Raw genomic sequence first — 22,309 nt, 5'->3', positions numbered from 1 at the left:
TGTATGTCAGCAACACCAACAGTTGGAGGTCTACGTGGATGTGCAACAACTCACGACTGCTCTCATAGTGTCAGTATCAGCAACAGCACTGCAGGGGGGGTGCTGTCCACACCACAATGTAGCAGGCCATGTGCATGTGGTCCTGGCTGGCCTCAACAGGGACGAGGATCCACTGGACAATTGTAATCATCAGGGGTGAATAACATATCTGTGCTTCTATCTGGTAGTGCCCGTGAAACCCCTGGCAGGCACAGTTCCCATGTCCATGGCTGGAAACAGTAAACTGTACACACCCTGCCATGTATAATCTACAGCTGTCCAAAAAAACCCTGTGAATGGCAGCCACATGGCAGACATGTGTGCATACATACACACACTCTTCACCAACACAGCTATGGCACCTCCATTCCTACACATGCCACATCTACACACCCCATTCAATAAAGAACTCCCTAACCTACACAAATGACATCATCCAAACAGCTCAGCCTTGGCCTCTGGCAAACCTGCAACATCAACTGTGCATATGATGATACCTGTGCCACATCCCTGTCATCCATGACATTGATGCAGGGACATGCTGAGATGGTTCTGATGCACAGGGTGAATGTCCCATGGTTTAGCAATGTAATGCTGATTAACATGTTTTCAGCTGGAATTATTAATGCTTACACGACAGGGTGTGTAGCTGTCCAGCCATGATTCATTATAGCTGTTATTAACACTGACTGATTGTGGTCTCCAGAATGTATTGTGCTTGTGTTGTAGGTGTCTATGTGTCAGTAGTATGTTGGTTTGCTGTCCTGCCTACAAGGGGTGTAGCACTGTGGTGATACATTGACTGTATCATATCCCAGGCACAGCTGAACACAGATAACAGGTCTGTATAACAGTTACTGCATGTGCCACATGACTGCTAGGTCTGAGGGGTGTATACAGGTGAGTGCATGGTGGCTGATGTCAGCAGCTGTTCTACAGTGGACAGTTGTAAGTGTACTGTATGGCACACATTAAATATCCGTGAATAACACACACATATACACACAGGCTTTGGTGCTGATGCAATACACAGAGAATACTGTTCACATGGATGTACTTTATATTGTAGTGAACTCATTTTAGCCTATGTAATTCCACGCAGACCAAATTGCCAAAACATCACATCAGGAAATAATCAATTCATCAGTTTAATGTAATTGGCGATGGTACTAGCGGGGTATATGTCCTCTTCCCTGATGTAGTGCAATCTTGGAGTTGATAAACATAGGTGTGCTGGTGTGGGTGGTGCAGTCCCCCACTTTGGAGGGTGTGGGGTGGTATAGAACCACACATAGTGTGATTAACAACTACTTAACCTGTTAACATAAACTGTACAGTATAACAGCACACTAAGCGGGGGGATACCCACAACAATAAACCCAATGTGGGTGGCTGTGGCTACAACAACTGCACCCATGTAATATATACCCACTCCTGTATCACTGTACAGCTGTACAGTGGGGAAGAGGGCATGTATCCATCCACTACTAGTTTTGCTTGAATGTATTTCCACAAAATGATTGCTTTGAAATGTTACCTTTAGCCAGTTAGTTCTTGGACAAATGATCTCCTGGGACATATATTTTCTGCAAAATGAAGTAGATCTCTTCACATACTCACACTCTTACTTGCGAACACTGACAGCAGAACCCCAACCTAGGTAGTTATTGCTACTAATGTGTTTGGCTTTAATTGCACATACCACAGAGCTTTTAGGGTGAAGTGTGTACAAAGTTTCCTGTTAAGTAAAGAACATCACCAGGCCTTGTACAGTATGGTAATGGGGGATGTACTGGGTGTTAATGAACAATACATAGTATGGTTAGCTTAGCTGCTGTAAGAGCAGAGACTGCAATCATGTGGCAGCACTCCTCAATGTGCAAACTAATTTCTGTTTGTGCAACTAGTAATGAGAGTTTTGTATGGGTTGTTGCAATTTTAGGTACCTGCATCTATGCAGGGCACTACCAACCACCACAATGCAATGAGCATCTCACAAACACAGCAACTTTGTACAGGCCCAGAAAGCCTCAAAACAAATTAGCCCTATTGCCAATCTTAAACATGTACTTTGGGATTTCAAACAGTGATTCTCGGCTCAAGAGAGACCTAGCTACCCCCTCTTGTCACCAGAGCCCAGGCCAAAAGTCTTAATGTAGAAACACTGAGTTAATCCGGAGTACAGTAAATGAACAAATGAAAACAATAAACTTAACAGAAGTGTAGAAGAAGTGTAGAAACTCCATCAAATAAAAGCACATAAAAATAAATCTGAGTGTAAGAACTCAGAATATAATACACAGATTTAAAAGCAAGACAACTATGACAGGATAAAGTACAAAGCAACAACGTGGAGCAAATATTAAGATCTGGATTAAATACACCAGTCAAATGCAGTAGTGAAAGCAACAACACTAAAATGCAGTCTAAAGTGAAAAAAAAGCTCTGCAAAAATGTACAACTATAAGAGCAATTCTTACATATTTGATACAGAGTGCAATTCAACACTGTAAATTACTTATCTAGCAATATGCTAGACAGAAATGTAGTCAAGTACAGTAAAAACACTATGTATAATATATTTTGAAAATCTAGGTCTTAACATTTTAAACTTTTCCATTGAATATGTTGGTTAAATCAAAATGAAAGCTGCAAGTGACTAGAAGTTAATTTACCTGGCTGTAGCTGAACATTTTTCATAAGTAAAGGTAACGCTACTTCCTTCTTGTAGTTGTATAACAGGTGTGTAGAGGTGCATAACCCAAGGAGCACCTGCGTCTGCCGTAGTTCCATTCCACTTGTTAGTTATACGACTTGGCAATATCTAGATTTGTAAAAGTAGCATTTTTTAATGCACATGCAGAATGGCCCATGTGTCCAAGTTTCCCTTTATTTGGTATGTGTAAGTGTGCATTACTTATGTGAACAACTAAGATCATGCTTCTGATTATGACTTTGTCCCATGAAGTGAAAGTGAAACAGATGCGTAGCCAGTCCACACTGAAAGCAGGTTTTTCCAAAGTAAAACTTTCCACAAAATCAAAACAATTTCTGTGAGGTACAAATTATATTTTACGTTCAGAAGGTCAACTGTCCTACTTGTTTAATACAAATTCATGGCATAATCAGTATAAATTGGCATGGCCCCTTAGCAAGTTCTGCCACTGAAGTATTTAGCAAGTTGTGATGCTCTATACTGAAGTACAAAAATTTCATTTCGCCATACAAATTCTTTTGCCATTAAACATGTTCATAAAGACCTGCTTGTGTATAGAGCTTTACCCCCTGTTGTAGGTATACACATGCAAGTGCTATGTTTGTGTATAGACATGCACACACACACACACACACACACACACACACACACACACACACACACACACACACTTTCCCATATATATATATATATATATATATATACATACACATATGGGATGAGTGTGTGTGTGTGTATATATATATATATATATATATATATATATATATATATATATATATATATATATATATATATATATACACACACACACACACACACACACACACACACACACACACATATATATGGGTCCCATATAAAGGATCTAAATTGCAGAACATTAAACCTCTGATAATCGAGGACCAGAGGATCGAAATTCTGCAATATCAAACCAAAAAAATAAATAAATAAAATGTGAAAACTTCTTATTTCATGTTTTTGCAGGGGGCAATCCCCTCTTCACCCCACACCCCCTGCTACTTAAATATACCAACTCTGAGATCACACTACAGTGAACAGAACAGTAAATTCCTGTTCTTCACTGTATGGCAATCTCCATTCACAGCGCTCAATATTGCAGAATTTCAGTCCTCTGGTCCTTGATGATCAGAGATTAGATGTTCTACAATTTCAATCCTTTATGGGGGACCTATATATATATATATATATATATATATATATATATATATATATATATATATATATATATATATATATATATATATATATATATATATACACACACACACACACACACACACACACACACACACACACACACACACACACACACACACACATATATATATATATATATATATATATATATAAAATGTGTGTTTGTGAAAAGAACAGATCCTTGTAGTGAGATGCAATAGTTTTCCAGTTTAAGGGTTAAGATATTTCCTACTATTGAAGGAAAACATTAATCCACAGGGAAAACTAGTACTTCTTGAGCATCAAAGTTGCTGCCTGAGTCTCATTATAGAAAAAAGAACCATGAATTGTATCCAGTATCAGTTGAGATTTCAGAGTATGCAGACATTTATAATTTGTTTAAAATCGTTACTTCAGTATAGAAAAATAAAAAAATAAATAAAGAAAAATAGATGTGCACTTTTGTCCTTAACAGAGCTTCATCAGATCTAACTTCAATTTACATTGCATGGACTATTTATGCCTTAATACACAGCTTATTGTCAGTTCCCTAGAGCCGGGGTCATTGATGTATGTTGTAGGCGGTTTGGCCAAACTATAGTACCATAAGTGTCATCTTTCTTCCTTGTTCTGCATATCTACTATTAGAAGTTGATAGGCACTAACTATATAGGATATGGAAAAACAGCACATAAGATGTAAACTAATTGAGACACACACTTTGTATACCTATTGTCCTTCTGCGGTGGTGCAGCGGTAGCGTTGTTGCCTCACAGCAAGTGGTTCTCACATTTGATTCTCGGCTTGGGTTGGGAGTGCCTTCTGTGTGGAGTCTGCATCTCCTCCCCATGGTCAAGTGGGCGTTAGAAAGACATGGGCTGAATGGGCATGCCTTCATTGAAGGTTGGGCGTCGGGCTGGAAACTCGACACCATAAAAAAACAACTGCCAATCATTAGCGGACCGGAGTTCCACTGTGGTGAGCCGTAACCGGGAAAAGCCGAAAGAACAACAACTTTGTATACCTATTGTCACTTGCTATGCACATCCATTTGTATATCAGCTTATTTGTGATGTGATAAGTAGATGCTATTTGTCAGATTATAAACTGGAAACAAGGACTAACAAATGCATGATGATCGGTCACTTTGTAATCCTCAAGTGTTACACTGTTGTAATCATAATTACAGTTAATCATAGCCACAAAGGAAACTGTCTAGCCATCCCAGTGACTGGATGGATCTACCTCATATCCTTGGTCAGGTTGTGTGCTACACTTCCCATGAATGAATGAATATGTCTAGTGATGTATCAGTTATAAATAGTGTGCCAAGAGCCATATAAGGGCTCCGCATGTGCTAGATCTAATATAACCTACAGCGTTCTATGACAGTGGCCTGAACAATATGAGTGAACTGATATTCTAGTATGCTCCATATAATGAAGATGTAACCTGCCCATAACTGAGGTAGGTATAGACAAATTCATAGACTATAATAGTTTGAGGAGTAACTATATATCATATGAAGATAAGTCCACTGCCAATAATCATACATACCAAAACTGTGCAGATAGGTTGTAAAATGAATACAAGTTGAGCCTGTGGCTGGAGTGTAAATATATCTGTGAATATTTGCTGAATATATACATTATGTGAATGTGTGAACCTAGAGCTGAAGCTAAAGCTAATACTAAATTATAGGATGTAGTGAATACATAAAAGAAAGGGAAGGACCCAAGCTCAGGTTATGGGCCTGAGGCTATGGTGGTTCATTATAAGAACTTACAGATAAGAGTCTGGTTTAGTGACTATGCTGATATAAAGGAAAAGGTATAATCCGGCTTTGAGAAAAAAAAAATCAGCTTATTGATAAACTGATGCAAGTAAGTTAAGTACTTCAGACGCCTGTGTTTTTTTTATCTACCAATAAGTAAATCAGTCTTCATCTGATCAAAGAAAAACAGTATGATGACATTATTTAGTGGCGATAACTATATTAATGTTCTTAATGAGTGTACATGACAAAGATGATGAGAACAGAAGAAAACAAAGCAATACACTAGCAACATTAAATAATGAGTGTCTGCAAATCATTAATAAATCCTCGTAAAAATTAAAGGAGCAAAGTTTTAAAGCATATGCTTGTTAGAAATTATTCCAGTACTGACACACATATAGGAAATTAGACTGAGAAAATTCAAAGGTCAGTGTTACATATTAACTAACAAGTGTTTCTAAACCCATGATGTTAATTTACCCAATATTTTCATCCTATTCCTGTAGCAGTTAAACTATGTGAATATAATCCCAGTTAAAAATAGATTATGCATACAGTGAAGGGCTATGAAGAAAAGCGCATTTAACCGTTAAACTGGATCATAATAGATTTTATTAAATTCAAGTAGAGATTTGATGTAGCAGTTTGTGTTCAAACCTAGGTGCCGGTAAGCTTTTAGAATTTGCCACTCTAGTTCCTTTTTCCTCAATTATAGCTTCTGTGTTCCCCTCACATGGGAAGGTGTTCCACTATGTGGAACACAAATTTCTCATATTTTCTGCAACTTGGATGTCTGGCTAGTGGGTTATTAATATCTCTCACTTGGATGTCTGATAAAGGTTTAGTGACTCTTACCTTTAGGGCATATGTAAAATGCTCTACATGCAGTGCGGCTGGCCAAGTAAACTACAAACTTTTGCAGTCACCATGCTCTATGTTGAAATATCTCTTGAGACAATGAAAGCTGTTTCTCTTACTTAGTCACAGCATCTGCATCCCGGAGGACTGCAAGGAAAAATACTTTATTTCAGTCAAAGTAGACTCTTAGTAAAGTATCTTATTAATGGATTGGTTTCAAAGGATGATGCTCCAGTTTTCATGGATGATACATTTTATTTCCAGAGAGTCTTTTGAGAATGTGAGAATGCTCCTTGTGTTTCTCTCTTTCGTCTTCTTTTTGTAAGTTCATGGGATTTTTTTCTCTTTGTAGAGTAGCGTCATTCTGCATTATTTTTTTTTGATTTTGTGGTGCATACTGTTTGTCACCTCACAGTAAGATGCTCTCCGGTTCGATTCTCAGCTAGAGTGTCTTCTGCGTGGAGACATGTGTGAATGGGCGTACCTTCGTTGAAGGTTGTGTGTCAGGGCTGGTAACTCGGCATATAAAAATCAACTACCAATCATCAGCGGACTGGAGTTCCTCTGTGGCGACCCCTAACTGGGAAAAGCCGAAAGACAGAACAAGAACAACTGTTTGCATGCAGCAACAGGCTTACCATGTATGTTTTCTGAAAAGGTTGTGTTTTTAACATGGAATCATTTTTTTTAAACCATGTAATCAAGAAATTCTACATTTTTAAAGCTGTAGTGCTTAGTGGAATTCAGAAAGTTTGTGGAACTTTCAATTTAGTCAAACTCTTTAAGCTTGTCAAACTTCTTAAGCTTGTCTACTGAGCTGTTCTATGGGATGAAAATATTGTCAATAAAACAATATGTTTTGTGTGTGGGGTCATTTGCTGCACTGTTATAACTTGATATTACTTGTGAACCTCTGCTATCTCTGAAAAAACAAAAACAAAAACAAAAAAATCTTGCTTTTTTCCCACTTTTCTGAGATTTAAAAAAGTTCAGTTACAGGCTTGCTGTTCCTGAACTGTTTGTAAGTTTCTGTGAGGCCATTTTTGCTTGGGCTAAAGGAAAGTCTCTCTGTTGATCAGTGGCAGTGAAAAACATTGAGCAGCTCCCCTGCCCCCCGTGGGAGTGGTTACTGACTTGAAACTGTAGTTTTATTGGCCGTATTGGGTCAATTCCTGGCTCTTTCCAGCCCCTGCGGGTTTAAAAAGGTTAAACTTTTTCTGGCTCCATAAAGTCTGTTCTTCATTTTTTCCCTTAGAACTGCTCTACTAGTAATCTAAACAGTATATCCCTTAACTAAAAAGTGCAGCACTTGTTCCTAAAAAGCTTTTTTTTTTTTTCCTCCAAAAAAAAAGCTCAGCACTTGTCTTAAAAGCATCTTCTTTTCAGGCTTAGCACTTCTGTATTATACAAAGTCCCACACTAGCGAACCCCCCCCCCCCAGGAGTACCCACTTCCTTACTAAGTCCTGTCTCATTCAGTTACACCCCAAACTTCTTAATTTCTCTAGCATGTCAAAGGGCCAGATGCTGGCGTCCTCTCCTGTCCAGTTGGTGAATCTGGGAATATTGAGGCAATGTTACAATTGCCTCATGTACACAGACAACCCTCTCCTCCTCCCACATAACACAAATACTTTGAGAGATGCAGCTATTTAGCCAAACTGGAGGCTGAGCTCTCTCAACTCAGGACTGGCAAGACCAGACAGGAGGAGAAGGCAACTACACACACCACAAAACCAGTCTCACATAAAGCTATCACAACAATGAATCAAACACATAAACACACAAAGACATACTCAGAGTCTCTGAGCAAAAATTTACCTAAACAGCAGAGGCCTCCAAAGCAGACACCCAAGCAACCGCCACCTCATGACACACCACAGGCAACTCATAAACCACAAAATCAGTGTGCAAAGCAGTCACAGCCCTTAAGGCCAAATACAACACCAAACATACTTGTCATAGGTGACTCCATAGTCAGACACACTGAAGTCCCACTCACCAGGCTGAACAAGGAGAGGGTCACAGTAAGCTGCCTGTCGGGCGCTAGAATCTGCCACATAACACAAGCACTCAGGTCACTCCACAGCAAGTACAAATATGACACAGTCATTGTCCATGCTGGTGTGAACGACCTGAGACGTACCTCCCTGGACTACATGAAAAGAGACATAGAGGAGCTCTCTGATTATGTAGCCCAGGCAGGTATGACCCTGACCCTGAGCAGCATCCTTCCTTCACCAGGAATGATGCCACAACATAGAGACAAGATGATCAGCTTTAACAATTGGCTTAATTTCTGGTGTCATTCAAAGGGGATCCAGTGTCTGTCTGCCTGGGATGACATGCTTGACAAGCCATGCTGCTTCGCAAGGGATGGCCTGCACCTGTCACCCCTGGGATTCCGGATATTGGCTAAGACTCTTGCCACCCCCATAGTGCCTTTTTTAGGTAAGGCTCAAATTCTAAACCTACCACCCTAGAAAACAAAAATGGGAAGAAACTAAGGGTAATGCTGCTCAATGCCAGAAGTCTAAATCTCAAAATGCACGCACTCGAGGCCCTTCTCAGTATGGAGAACATCGATGTCTGTGCTGTTACTGAAACCTGGTTCAAGGCTCCTGAGAGCACCCTGGCACTATCAGGTTTTACCTCATATCATGCGTTCCAGCCCCAAAACCCGGACCACACCACAAAAGGAGGGGGTGTATCCATATTCATCAAGGATGCCCACACCTCCAGGTTGGTGGCAACGCACGAAGCATCGGAAACCATCCAGGTGCAATTAACCATAGGCAAAACTGCACTACAATTTGTAGCATGCTACAGGCCACCCTCTCAAACTCAGGAACCCCACACAGCCTTCCTGAAGACACTGGAGGGTATAAATGTATCTCCAAACACCATTATATTGGGCTACTTCAACTAACCGAATATAGACTGGGAACATTACTCAAGCCCAAACTTTCTAGCCCAAAGGTTCCTGGAGTTCATAAATTCAAATGCCATGGAAGAACTAGTCACCGTTCCCACAAGAGGAGAAAATATACTAGATCTCATCATCATAAACATGGGGACAAAATGCTCCACACCGGAAGTATATCCCTCATTGGTGAGATCAGATCATAAACTAATCTCACTGGATATCCACATCCCGCCCCCACCCCAAACAAAAAAGACCACAGTGAAGAACTTCTCTAAAGCAAACTTCACACTACTCAAGATTGGTGTGGTATCCTTCAAGGCCCCCGAGCCAGTGGAAACCACAACCCAAGCTGCAGAAGCCCTTACAAATGCCTTCTACGAACACCTCCAGGACTGCATGGATCAGGCAATCCCTAATAAAACAAAGACTCTTTCCACCAAAGGCAAACGTCCAGTCTGGTGGACCCCAGCCATAAACAAACTTTACAATAAGAGGAGAAAGCTGTTACATGAAAGAGCAAAATCCATAAAAGAGAAGACACCTTTGATCATTATTAGTAAAAAAATACGAGGACTCATAAAATCATCCAAGGCCAACTTTGAGAGAAAAATTGCCATAGATTCAAAAGACAATCATAAGGCCTTCTTCAGCTATGTTAGAAACCTGGGTGGAAACTCCCAGATATGCTCAGAATTAGTCCAAAATTATACAAAAATCACTGAACCCACAGACATTGCCAACATACTGGCAGACAGGTTCAGTGCAAACTTCACCCCCCCCCCCCCAAAAGGAGAGATAACTATCCCAGCGGAGTGCAGCCTCCCAGACATCTCCAATGCGCAGGTGAAAGCTGCATTCTCTAAAGCTAAAAACACAGCATCAATGGGACCGGATGGTGTCCCCGGCTGTGTGCTACATGAACTCAATGAGGAACTAAACCCGCACATAAGGCAGCTGTTTAATCTTAGCCTTACCACAGGATACATGCCCAAGGAGTGGCGTACGGCAACTGTGGTCCCACTCCACAAAGGCGGTGCCTCTACGGACCCTGGTAATTACTGCCCCATAAGCTTAACAAGCCTGGTCTGCAAAGCTATGGAGAGGATCATAATGGAACTCATAAACAAAGACATAGGGGACTTGCAGACATTGGACCCGACCCAGTTTGGCTTTGTCAAGGGCAGATCATGCCTTTTGAACTTGGTCGACTTCTTCGAAACAGTCACCAAGGCCATTGATGAGGGAAAGGCAGTCCATACAGCCTACCTTGACCTTGCAAAAGCTTTTGACACAATACCCCACTCGGGTATTATAGAGAAACTTACCAGCTTAAATGTAAACCCATATGTCACAAGATGGGTTGCAAACTGGCTAAAGGACAGAACCCACAGGGTTAGAGTAGCTGGCGCCATGTCAGACTCCAAGCCGGTCACAAGTGGTGTCCCACAGGGCTCAGTCCTTGGCCCCCTGTTGTTCGGCATGTACTTCTCAGAAGTACAGGCTAACATAGGAGGACTATGGCTGACAAAGTTTGCAGATGACTGCAAACTGGGAGCCATAGTGGAAAGTACATCGGACACAGATATCCTACAGAGGGGTCTCACGGAAACTGATAGCTGGTGCCAGAGCCATGGCCAAAAGTTAAATGCCAAAAAATGTATAGTCATACCCTTCAGGAAAAACAAGGTAACCCCAAGCTACCATATAGGTGGCAATCCATTAAGCACAGAAGAGGTTATCAGGGACCTGGGGACCCAGGTTGACAGTGGCCTTTCTTTTGACACTCACATTGCTAAAGTGGTTAGAAAAACCTTCTACATTGCCCACCTGATCATGAAGGGATTCACATCCAGATCGAGTGAGGTCATTGTTCCCCTGTACTCTTCACTTATCAGACCAATGATTGAGTACAATGCCCCATTCGGGATGTATCTCACCCGACACCTGCAGCAATTGGAGAGACCCCAAATGTTCCTCACCAAAAGAATAAAGGGACTCCAAAATCTGTCATATGCTGCCAGACTGAAGAAACTCCAGCTCTATTCAGTCACATACCGTCTGCTCAGAGGTGACCTGTGCCTGACATACAAGGCCATGTCCAACCCGGAATTAATGGACATGCTCCACCTCAGAAAATCCAAATCTACCAGATCCACTAGAGCAAGCGACTTAAACCTTAGCACGGATATAAATAGGACATGCTGGAGGGATAGATTTGTCACCCAGAGACTCCCTATGTTGTGGAATAAAATCCCGGTCCATGTGAGGCAGAGCACCTCGCTGGCTCTGTTCAAGAGAAATCTTGACCGGTGGATGGGAGATCGTAGGTTTACCCCGGGAATCATCTCTGTGTCACTGCTGGACAAAGGCACAACAAACTAATGGGCACAGTATTTTTTAACATAAGGGGTGGCGTAGGCCACAAAAACTCTGGGCTAGGCTTATAAATGCCTTAGGGCAGATAGCCTAGTATAAACCTATGAACCTATGAACCTATGAATAATTATTCATATATGGGAAACGCTCAGAGCTGTAGCTGGTATTTTCTTCCCTTTTTGCTAAAGAGATGTTTGCCTGGCTTGGGGTCATTGTTGCTCCCATGGCTATTTTTTTTGTTTGCTTCTACCACTACTGGTTAAAATTAAAAGTTTAAATAATGTGTCCAAAAGCTTACCTTTTGTATGCATTTCCCTGGTGTTGGTGGAAGTTCTTGTACCCATGAATTCTTTCACAGCCTCAGTGCAGTACCATATCAATGATGTCAAATTGTGTCTGGCTTGATCCTAATTTCTCTCACCTTTTCTTGCAATTTTTGATTTTTAAATTCCAAATAAATTGATTGGGACTCAGTGGCATAATCCCCTCCTACTTCTATTGGACAATATGTGGGTAAGCCAGGATTTTGTGTATGGAGGTCATACAGGTCCAAAGTAGTTGTAATTATAATTACGGCATCATAAGGGTTACAACTTAACTGGTCATCATGCATTTGTTAGCACTTGTTGCCCATTTTTAATATGGAAAATGCAATCTACTTATTGGATGTCAGCTAAGTAGATGTACTAATGGATGTGCATAGCCAGTGACAATAAGTATATAAAGTGTCTGTATCTACTGGACACTACATACATAGGTTATGGCTTATGTGTTGTATTCCCATCCTATCCTCTACCAATAGGAGTAAATGTGCAGAACAGGAAATAGGGATGAGAACTAGCCTAACTTAATTTGGCCAGTCTATAGCATGAATTTATGACTCCCCCATCTTAAGTGAATTGACAATGAACTATGTGTTAAAGCATAAATAATGCATGCCATATATATCGAAGCTGGATCTGATGATCACTTAAAGCAAAAGTGCTCATCTTTTTAACATTTTTTTATTTTTCAATAAAGTAGCATTGACCTCTAAACAAGATGAATGTTTGATTACTTTGCATCTCAGGTGAGATTGCTTAACAGTTCATAATTTTTTTAGTTTTAAGGAGGCTCAGCCTTGATAGTTTTCCCTGTTTTTACACACACACACACACACACACACACACACACACACACACACACACACACACACACACACACACACACACACACACACACACACACACACACACACACACATGCCCACACACACACACACACACACACACACACACACACACACACACACACACACACACACATGAATGCACACACACATGCGCACACACACACACACACACACACACACACACACACACACACACACACACACACACACACACACACACACACACACACACACACACACACACACACACACACACACACACACACACACATACATGCACACATGTTTTTATTTTATTTATTTTTTAAGGATTACCATGTCTGCTTAAAAATGTTAATGGTGTGCTTTAGAATACTAAACAAGGCTGTTGTAAAACCTTTTGTTTAGAAGCTGTTCTTTCCTTCCTTTTATTATGCAGTGCTGTATAACACTGCCCTTTTCCTTCCTGTATTTTTGTACTTTTGACAGCTCACATCTTAAGTAATATCTGTCTGAACACTTTGCTGGAAACAAATAAGCGAAACAGATTTAAATGACTAATGAGGTGACAGTATAGAGGATGCCTTCCACAGAACACAAACAGGATTTTACTGTTTTCACATACAGTGATGCCATTTCTCATTTATTTCATGAGAACGGAATACAGAGGCAGGGTTAATTTTCACATGCTCGGATTTAATGCTATACATATTCATCTAAAACTACTGTTTCTTGAAGGGATATTGTGATTCCTCTGAATAAAATCAATGCCATCCTTTGAGACTTGGACTATGGCAGGACTGTTGCTGGTTCTACTCATTCACTCAGCTTCAGGTAAGTGGCCCTTCTTAATCACTTCTGCTTACCTTCCTACTCATTCATCCTGTTTTTACTTTATCTTCAAAGACTCCTGCTTGTTTATCTTACCCTTCAGAAAAACTACAGAGACGTAGAGAATGAAAATGATTTACCGCACGTCAACATTTTAATATAATTTATTTTAAAGCTGTAGCTGTTTATCTGGAACACAACATAAATGTCTGGTTACATGTATGTTAACATTTCTTTAAGTCTTATCAAGCTGTGAATATTACTAGAGCAGCTATTGACGTTTTCTTTTTTGCATGAGTACTTACGTTTATTTGATTTTATTTGTGTAGTTTGACCATTACATAGTCGCATAACAATTAAGACTGTCTTATAGGAAAAGCTTGGTAATGCAAGAAATTAAAGAATTGCATCTTAAGCATGAGCCTATAATTATATTTAAAATAGCAAATCTCTTAAGTTTAAATGTTTATAACTGTAAGTCACCTAAAATATTCATGATAATCATTCTCTCTGGAGGAATACTGGTTGCAGGTTCCATGTGAAACTGTTTATCACATGTATTGTTTTGCAGAGATGGTGATTAGCTCTGTGTCACAATATTTTCCATATTTTGACCACAGACATGATTATGATCTGAAGAAATAAGTGCTCCACCCATAGTCATATATTCTCAAAGCACTCCTGGGAACCCACAATCGATATTATGGATACTGTCATGAGGGTACCCTAAATTCATTGCACAAAAAAAATTATTAAAGGGTAAAAAATGTATAACTGTGGAGATGATTTTTGTACTTCTTTTCTAATTACTTCCTTTGCTTTATAAACATTTATGGTACGCTGTAATTACTTAAGTCCTTCAGTAATGATCTACTCTGTTAAAACAGTTGCCTAAGTGACTAAAACAAGGCACATAATGTAGCCACTTTTGTACTATGTATACATTATTGCAGTGATTTGTACTTCATATATAAAAAAATGGAGATTTCCCTGTGATATGCAATAAAACTTCATCTTTTTATTTGTTAATTTTGCCACTAATATTGAACATTTACAAAAAGCTTTTATTTTCTTTTAATATAGATTGCCAATTGCAAATTCAAGAAAATAATCATTCATACACCACAGACTGTTAGTCAGAATCCTATAAGCAAAGCTTCACATTTTGTATTTATATTTAACCAGTTGGGTTAAATGTTTCACATACTTCTGTAATGTGATAGCTTAAAAACTGTTGTGTAGCATATTTCAGCAAATACATGTATATTTTAGTTTATGATTATACTAGGTTACGTCAACATTTGCATTAGTAGACAACCCAAATGGACACTGTCGGAAATGTGAATGTCAACAGACTACCACACATGCACAGAGAAACAACCTCTGTGCATGCAAAACTAAAAACAAAAAAATAATAATTTTTGTAGGGGAGTTGTGCCTCCCACACCCCCTGCTAATTATATATACTAACGCTGAGATCACACAAAATAAGGGAAAGGGAATATCCCCAAACCCTAAGAACTGTGCAATTTAAACAGCTGTCAAACAAGCATGCTGTCAACTGAAGCAAATACACACATACGCATCATTTTCTATTCCAGGGCTGATTACTAAAGGATCTGAACTAATGGCTAGAGAGTTGCGTTTCTGGAATTTACCAGCAGGGTCTGTCATTCAAAATAGTATTAACTCCAGTATAGGGATAATTATTTTATATACAAACAGAATATCTGGTACAGGAACAGAATACGATTTGTGTCCTTACTCATGCCACACTTTCATTGTATGAGCATCATTCTTGAGTTGTATGCATTGATCTGTTGCAGTGATACAGAGGTGAGACTATACAGAGTAATTTATCATTCTTGTCTTTCTGATGTTGGACAAAGGATAAAATAGCAGCACCAGGTACAGAATTAGATTTATTAAGTCCATACTGTATTTAGTGCAAGAATGGCTGCAGACCTCTTTTAGAAACAAATGAAAGTTGATGGCAGCAACTATGACATATGTAATAATGGCATATGGCTGACAGTTTTTGAATAGTTGCTGTTATGTGCATATAAATCCTTCTTCTTCTAATGCAATATAACTATTTACACAATAAGTTCGTAGTCTTGTGAAAAGTTTTTAGCTTTCATTTTAATAACATTGCCATTAAAAATTAGTTTGACACTTTTTAACTGTTTACATAAGCTTGTAAGATCTATATTTGCATATCAGAGGTTTATAACTTTGTAAGGCCTGCACATAAGAATTTATTTTACATGCTAAATTTACCATACAGTGGCTGAAAAGGGGTTTCAGTTTCAATCACTTGCATCCTACGTAATTTGATATTGTGAGAAAAAAATGTGTTTTAGCAACAGTTCTTCAGAAGATTTGAGTGAGTCAGCTTTTTTCTCTTCTGTCTTTATACCTCATCACTGCTTTGCTCTAGTAATAAAACTATTTTATCCCATCAAATAGAATAAGAGAAAACAAACATGCACAGTAACTATGTAGTTAACAAAAACAAAACAAAAAAAAAACAGTCCGGTACTTTTTTCCTATTTTGTACTGTCACGTTGCTATTAGGATGTCAATTGTGAATGTATGGACAATAGTATAGTGATTTACAGGGTCTGGCACTGTTTTCAGAGGCTGCTGTCTTTCCTGTCTCCTCTTGTAGGTCATAAATAAATAGAACTGTGTGGGAATGAAAATTTTCAAAAACAAATTCAGATAACATTTTTAGCAAGTCATTGGCTTTATGTACTCCTTTTTCTGAATATAAAACACAGAGAAATTAGTGGTCTTAAAATTTTGTTGATAAGCTCAGTCACAATAATTTCCAAAAATCATAAAACCCAGGTAGTGCTCCAAAGCACCAAGCCTTTATTTGTCACAGACATGTGAGCCTCACTAGCAAAAAATCAGAAATATTTTAACAATGTTAAACATATCAGCTTTTACATACTTAGAAGTCGGTTTGGTAACTATACATACCCCGGGATTTATGAAGCTCAGCACAAGGACGGCGTTAGCCTTGCGCCGACCATGCAGTGTAGAGATGGCGCAGCAGTCCCACATGCATATTAATGATGACGCGCTGCCGCAATGGCCACATGCATAGGAAATGTGTGCGAGTGCAGGGAGCATATCTAAGCACTGCATGGAGGCGTGAACATGTTGGCTGCAGATGCACAACCTAAAATGCTAACTAGTACAGGCCGCCTCTAATAATAATCGCTCCTGTCAGTGTCCGTGGATATTGAAATGTATGCAAAGCATACAAGACAGTTTTGCGAACACCAAAATAAAAAGTAAACATAAAGGCATGTAGCTGAATATTGAGTCCCTGTCCCTCGAACAAATGACATTTAAAACCCTGTGCCCGTATTCCATGGTAGTGTTGATTGTTATACCAAGTGGAAGCGAAACGCAGTGTGTTAGCTCACCACCACCCTATGCTAAGCCTAGCCCAATGGTTAGGGTTACCACCCGTCCCACTTTGTGAAGAACATCCCCTCTCTGGGTAGCTGTGTCTTTACCAGAAATATTAAACTGTTAAATGTCCTGCAATCTTAGGACATAATTATGTCCCACATTTTATGTAATAGTTCCATAACATACGTATGTCTGTATGTAGAATACCTAAATGTTACAGGAAACAGAATAAGCAAGTAAACTGCTACAACAATAAGCCTGCATTCAGGCATAAAACTAAAGTACTACCCTTTGTACTGGCCGTGGGTATGTGTTGGACTGTAAATTCTGATGTGTGTCCTAAAAATGTACCACTTTGGTCATTTGAAAAGGTGGCAACCCTACCAATGGTCAGAGCATTCACACAATATCTGCCCATTCACAGTCCAAGTCATCCTTGTCTGGATGGCCCAAAGATGAACGGGTATTACCCGGGTCTACCTACCATGTCATGAAAGATAAGTATTTGTGCGTACCTATGTGTGTGATGTACAGCATGTGGAAGATCAAAAATGCTACGGTAGTCCCCACAACCATATTTGTACCAGAGATATGCAGTGTATGCAATGTATTCAGTCGTCTGTGCCATGGGCTGTGAACCAGAGAAGGGATGGACGGTTAATGAGGAATATGGGGGTGGGGGGTGACGGGTAATGTAATAATTCGCCAAGTGTATACTGGGTAGGATGCACAATAGGTGAACTGGAGGTGTACGATGGAGCAGCGGGTGAATCAGAAAGAAAATCAAAGAGCAAACATGTACATCCACAATACAACCTGACGGGCTATACTGTAGAACACAAGCCCACAAACGTATGAACATTAAAAAGTGCATGTTAGCAGCACACACCCACATAATGGTCTGGCCTGAACTCAGTCATCCAACCCCAACACTCTGACGTCTCGGCCACAGCCTTCAAGGAGTATAGATCATAAAAAAACACAAGCAAATATATAGTAAAGCAACATGCCAATTATACAATTATCTAATAATAATTAACAATCAATTTAGCAGCATTTTCCAATTAAAATCTTCATTCAAACCAAACGGAGACAATGTTTTAAACTTTAAAATATACACAGCTTCTTTATGTAGTAAAAGTGATTTAATATTAACATTATTATATTCAGAAACACAAACTTGTTCTAAAACAGTACCTTGTAAGCCCCTGCTATTCCCATTATGAAAATTAAAAAAATGCATAGCTACAGGGCTTTCTTCCTTTCTATTGTCAATGTCCCTAATATGTTCCAATAGCCTCATTTTAAAGGCTCTTTTAGTTTCACCGATGTAAAATTTTTTACATGGACACTGTAATGCATATATAACACCCACTGAATTACAATGAAAGGAATATTTAGTATTAAATTTGATGTTGTTAATATATGGAAAACAAGATACAATAAAATTACATGCCTTGCATTTACCACAAGGGTAAGTGCCTTTCTTATCAACACTATGATAAATTGCATCCAATGGTAAATTAAACCTACTTTTAACTAAAAAATATTTTATATTTTTACCCCTACGGTAAGAGAATTTGAGTTCCAAGTTTAGCCATGTCTGAACACTGCCTAATGAGCATAAATATTTCCAAAATTGTCTAATAATTTTAATAAACTCTGTAGTAAAACAACCAAATGTAGTTACAAAATATATATTCTCTCTATTCTCCTGTACCCTATTATACGTATTGTTATCATTATTCAAAATAAAACAAGACTGGTTATTAATTTTTTTGCCACCATTTAAACGCTTATAGCTATCCTCTAATACTTGTTTGCTATATCCCCTAAACAAAAAGGATTCTAACACTGAACATAATTCATTATTAAATATCTGATGTTCATTACATAATCTAGAAATTCTTAGCATTTCTCCATATGGCAAAGCCTGCAAAGTATGGGGAGGATGGCCACTAGTTCCATGTACATACTGGAAACCCAAAATTTTCATAATGGGAATAGCAGGGGCTTACAAGGTACTGTTTTAGAACAAGTTTGTGTTTCTGAATATAATAATGTTAATATTAAATCACTTTTACTACATAAAGAAGCTGTGTATATTTTAAAGTTTAAAACATTGTCTCCGTTTGGTTTGAATGAAGATTTTAATTGGAAAATGCTGCTAAATTGATTGTTAATTATTATTAGATAATTGTATAATTGGCATGTTGCTTTACTATATATTTGCTTGTGTTTTTTTATGATGTATACTCCTTGAAGGCTGTGGCCGAGACGTCAGAGTTTTAGAATAAATTGCTACTTGGTGGATTGTGGCTGTTGTTTTTCCTGGTTGCTGTTCTGGTTGTTATATTATCCAACCCCAACACACCTGGATACATAATTGAATACCCATCATCCCCTCCACAGCACACCACCCCCCCCCTTCTGAACGTCCACCAATACCACCCATACTCAGGCTGCTAGCTTGGCACACCCATATCTGCCCATAGTGATCCCTACTCATATTTACTAGGCAGTCTCACCCTAGGCAGTCTCAGGATTACAAACTATTTATCCCTTGCATGTATAACCTTACCTCATTTTCATAAATCCAAAAGAATCGAGGTTAGTGGTCTGCAAAATTTTTGGATATCCCTCATGGGATAAGTATCTGTTCCAAAGAATAGACTTGGTGGCACGACACGATGTCCAGTTCCATAAACATCTGGACACATGTGGTATGAGCAGTAGTTGTCCTCAACCCTGCTCTGCGCCAGTCCTGCAGAGCCTACAACCCGGGAGTAAACACCTGACTGTGATGCACGTCTCCCCACAGGAATATATACCTTACACATGTTCACATGAAGCATCTCCATAGCCATCTTCCAAATAGTACATTTCCATGAATTGTATACCCCATCCAGGTTCCTCGTCGTAATGATGCACACAACCTCTGTACACAAACGGTACAGGTACCTCCCATATGCGGTCGTTCATATGCATGGCCATGTATAACTCCAGATATGTAGTCATATCTATAAACATACATAGGTATATTGGTATAGCTACACATCACACATACATGCATATAGGTAGTTGTCACGTATGTGTCCAATCCATAAACATGTATACTTGCAAATGTATACATATGCATTGCAGAAACATATGCATAGTAACATGTACACCACCCGACTGTCACATATGTCGCCAGTACTGTGGAATGGCAGTAGTAGAGTCATTTACTGTTCATAGAGGATGTATCATGGATGATTTAGTTGTAAAACCAGCGACTATGTATAACTCCAGATATGCAGTCATATCTATAAACATACATAGGTATATTCGTATAGCTACACATCACACATACATGCATATAGGTAGTTGTCACGTATGTGTCCAATCCATAAACATGTATACTTGCAAATGTATACATATGCATTGCAGAAACATATGCATAGTAACATGTACACCACCCGACTGTCACATATGTCGCCAGTACTGTGGAATGGCAGTAGTAGAGTCATTTACTGTTCATAGAGGATGTATCATGGATGATTTAGTGGTAAAACCAGCGACTATGGTGTACCTGTTCCCAGGTCCAAGCCATGCAAGGGCTAATTTTATATGAAGGTCAAAACAATGGCAGTCAGATATAGAGTGATTAAGGCACTGTAAAGCAGACTTAAGTAGGGTTACCACCCATCCCACTTTGCGAGGGACGGTCCCTCTTTGGGCAGTTGTGTCCTGACCAAAGATATTACAAATGGCAAATGTCCTGGGAATGTAGGACATAATTATGTCCCATATTTCATGTAATAGTTGCATAAAATAGTTATTTCTTGTGTGTAAAATACCTACATGTGACAAGAAACAGAATAAGCAACTAAACTGCTACAAGAATAAGCTCTCATTTAGGCAAATACGTAATGTTCTATCCTTTGTACTGACCGTGGGTATGTGTCAGCCTGTAAAGTATGATGTGTGTCCCGAATATGTCCCACTGCGGCTATTTGAAAAGGTGGCAACCCTAGACATAAGCAGTTATGCAAGTGTGTATGCACGACGGTATGTGGCGGTCATTCAGCACTATGGGTAATGTAAATAGGCTTGTAAGTGTATATGCATGTGTATGTACAGACAGGTATAATATATAACTAGTTAAGAATGAACATGGTCACAATATAGCAGTCATAATGAATGTGAAGGGAAAAAGCAGCAGAACCCCCCCCCCCTCCCCGTAATATTTAGTTCTGTGATATCAAGTTGGCCAGACAGGAGCACACCTCTGCATCCCCAACCACAGGTAGGATGCTAAACATGGAACTAACTATGTCCACGTGCTACATCGGACCTTCAAACAGGTACAGGGCAGTTCCAGTCAACATTCAGATGAGCCAAAAATCGGAAGACTAATTGAACACCCTGTCCATGATAAGAACGTATGTCCCAGAACTATAAGCTTGGGACGTCTGAATATACTTGGAGTGAGCCAACATACGGGATGTGTCTAAAGCAGTAGGGAATGGCGCATGTGTAGTAGTGTGGTTTAACCAACAGGAAAATGTAAGCCTGCAGTGTTAGTGAAGTGTTGATGCATGTGTTCGGGTAACTATGAACCATGGGTATACATGTAAATGAAGCAAAGCACCAATAGTGTTGTGCTTAGAGCATCCAACTATTGAACAGACATTGCTGGTTCGACTGCAGCACACACTCATTTACGACGCAAAATCCATATACAAGCATATCTTGCTAATTTTATGCTATATAACAATATACAGGCAATTTAATGTGAACTGGGGTGACGTATCACAGTAAGAATGTAGATTATGTGTGACGTGAATCGGCAGTGAAATGAAAAACCACAGCTGAGAAGTGTTGTACATGTCCTTTGTCCAACAGCCCTTTTTCTGTCCAGCAATTCAATATACTGTGTCGGCCAGGCCTGAAGTCAGGACCCTACACATCACAATCAATGTGATTTACAAGTAAGCCACGGCAGTTATACCTAACGTTGATGTTA

General features: G+C 39.3%; 2 protein-coding genes across 2 annotated transcripts in view; one reads left to right on the top strand and one right to left on the bottom strand.

The window, feature by feature from the left end:
• Nucleotides 1–22,309, bottom strand: part of MEMO1 (mediator of cell motility 1) — a 1,101,660-nt gene that overhangs the window by 436,696 nt on the left and 642,655 nt on the right. The gene's annotated exons all lie outside the window — the stretch shown is intronic.
• LOC122809503 overlaps nucleotides 13,548–22,309 on the top strand; it is a 1,292,286-nt gene continuing 1,283,524 nt past the window's right edge. Inside the window, exon 1 of the mRNA XM_044081059.1 lies at nucleotides 13,548–13,875. Within this exon, the coding sequence (XP_043936994.1) occupies nucleotides 13,809–13,875 (67 nt within the window). The 5' untranslated portion in view covers nucleotides 13,548–13,808. The remainder of the gene's footprint in view (nucleotides 13,876–22,309) is intronic.

This window comes from Protopterus annectens, chromosome 8.part0 (assembly GCF_019279795.1).
Source record: "Protopterus annectens isolate FY-2018-M chromosome 8.part0, PAN1.0, whole genome shotgun sequence".
NCBI lineage: Eukaryota > Metazoa > Chordata > Ceratodontiformes > Protopteridae > Protopterus > Protopterus annectens.
The sequence above is the reverse complement of the archived record's forward strand: the minus strand, read 5'-3'. Positions and strand labels throughout refer to the sequence as shown.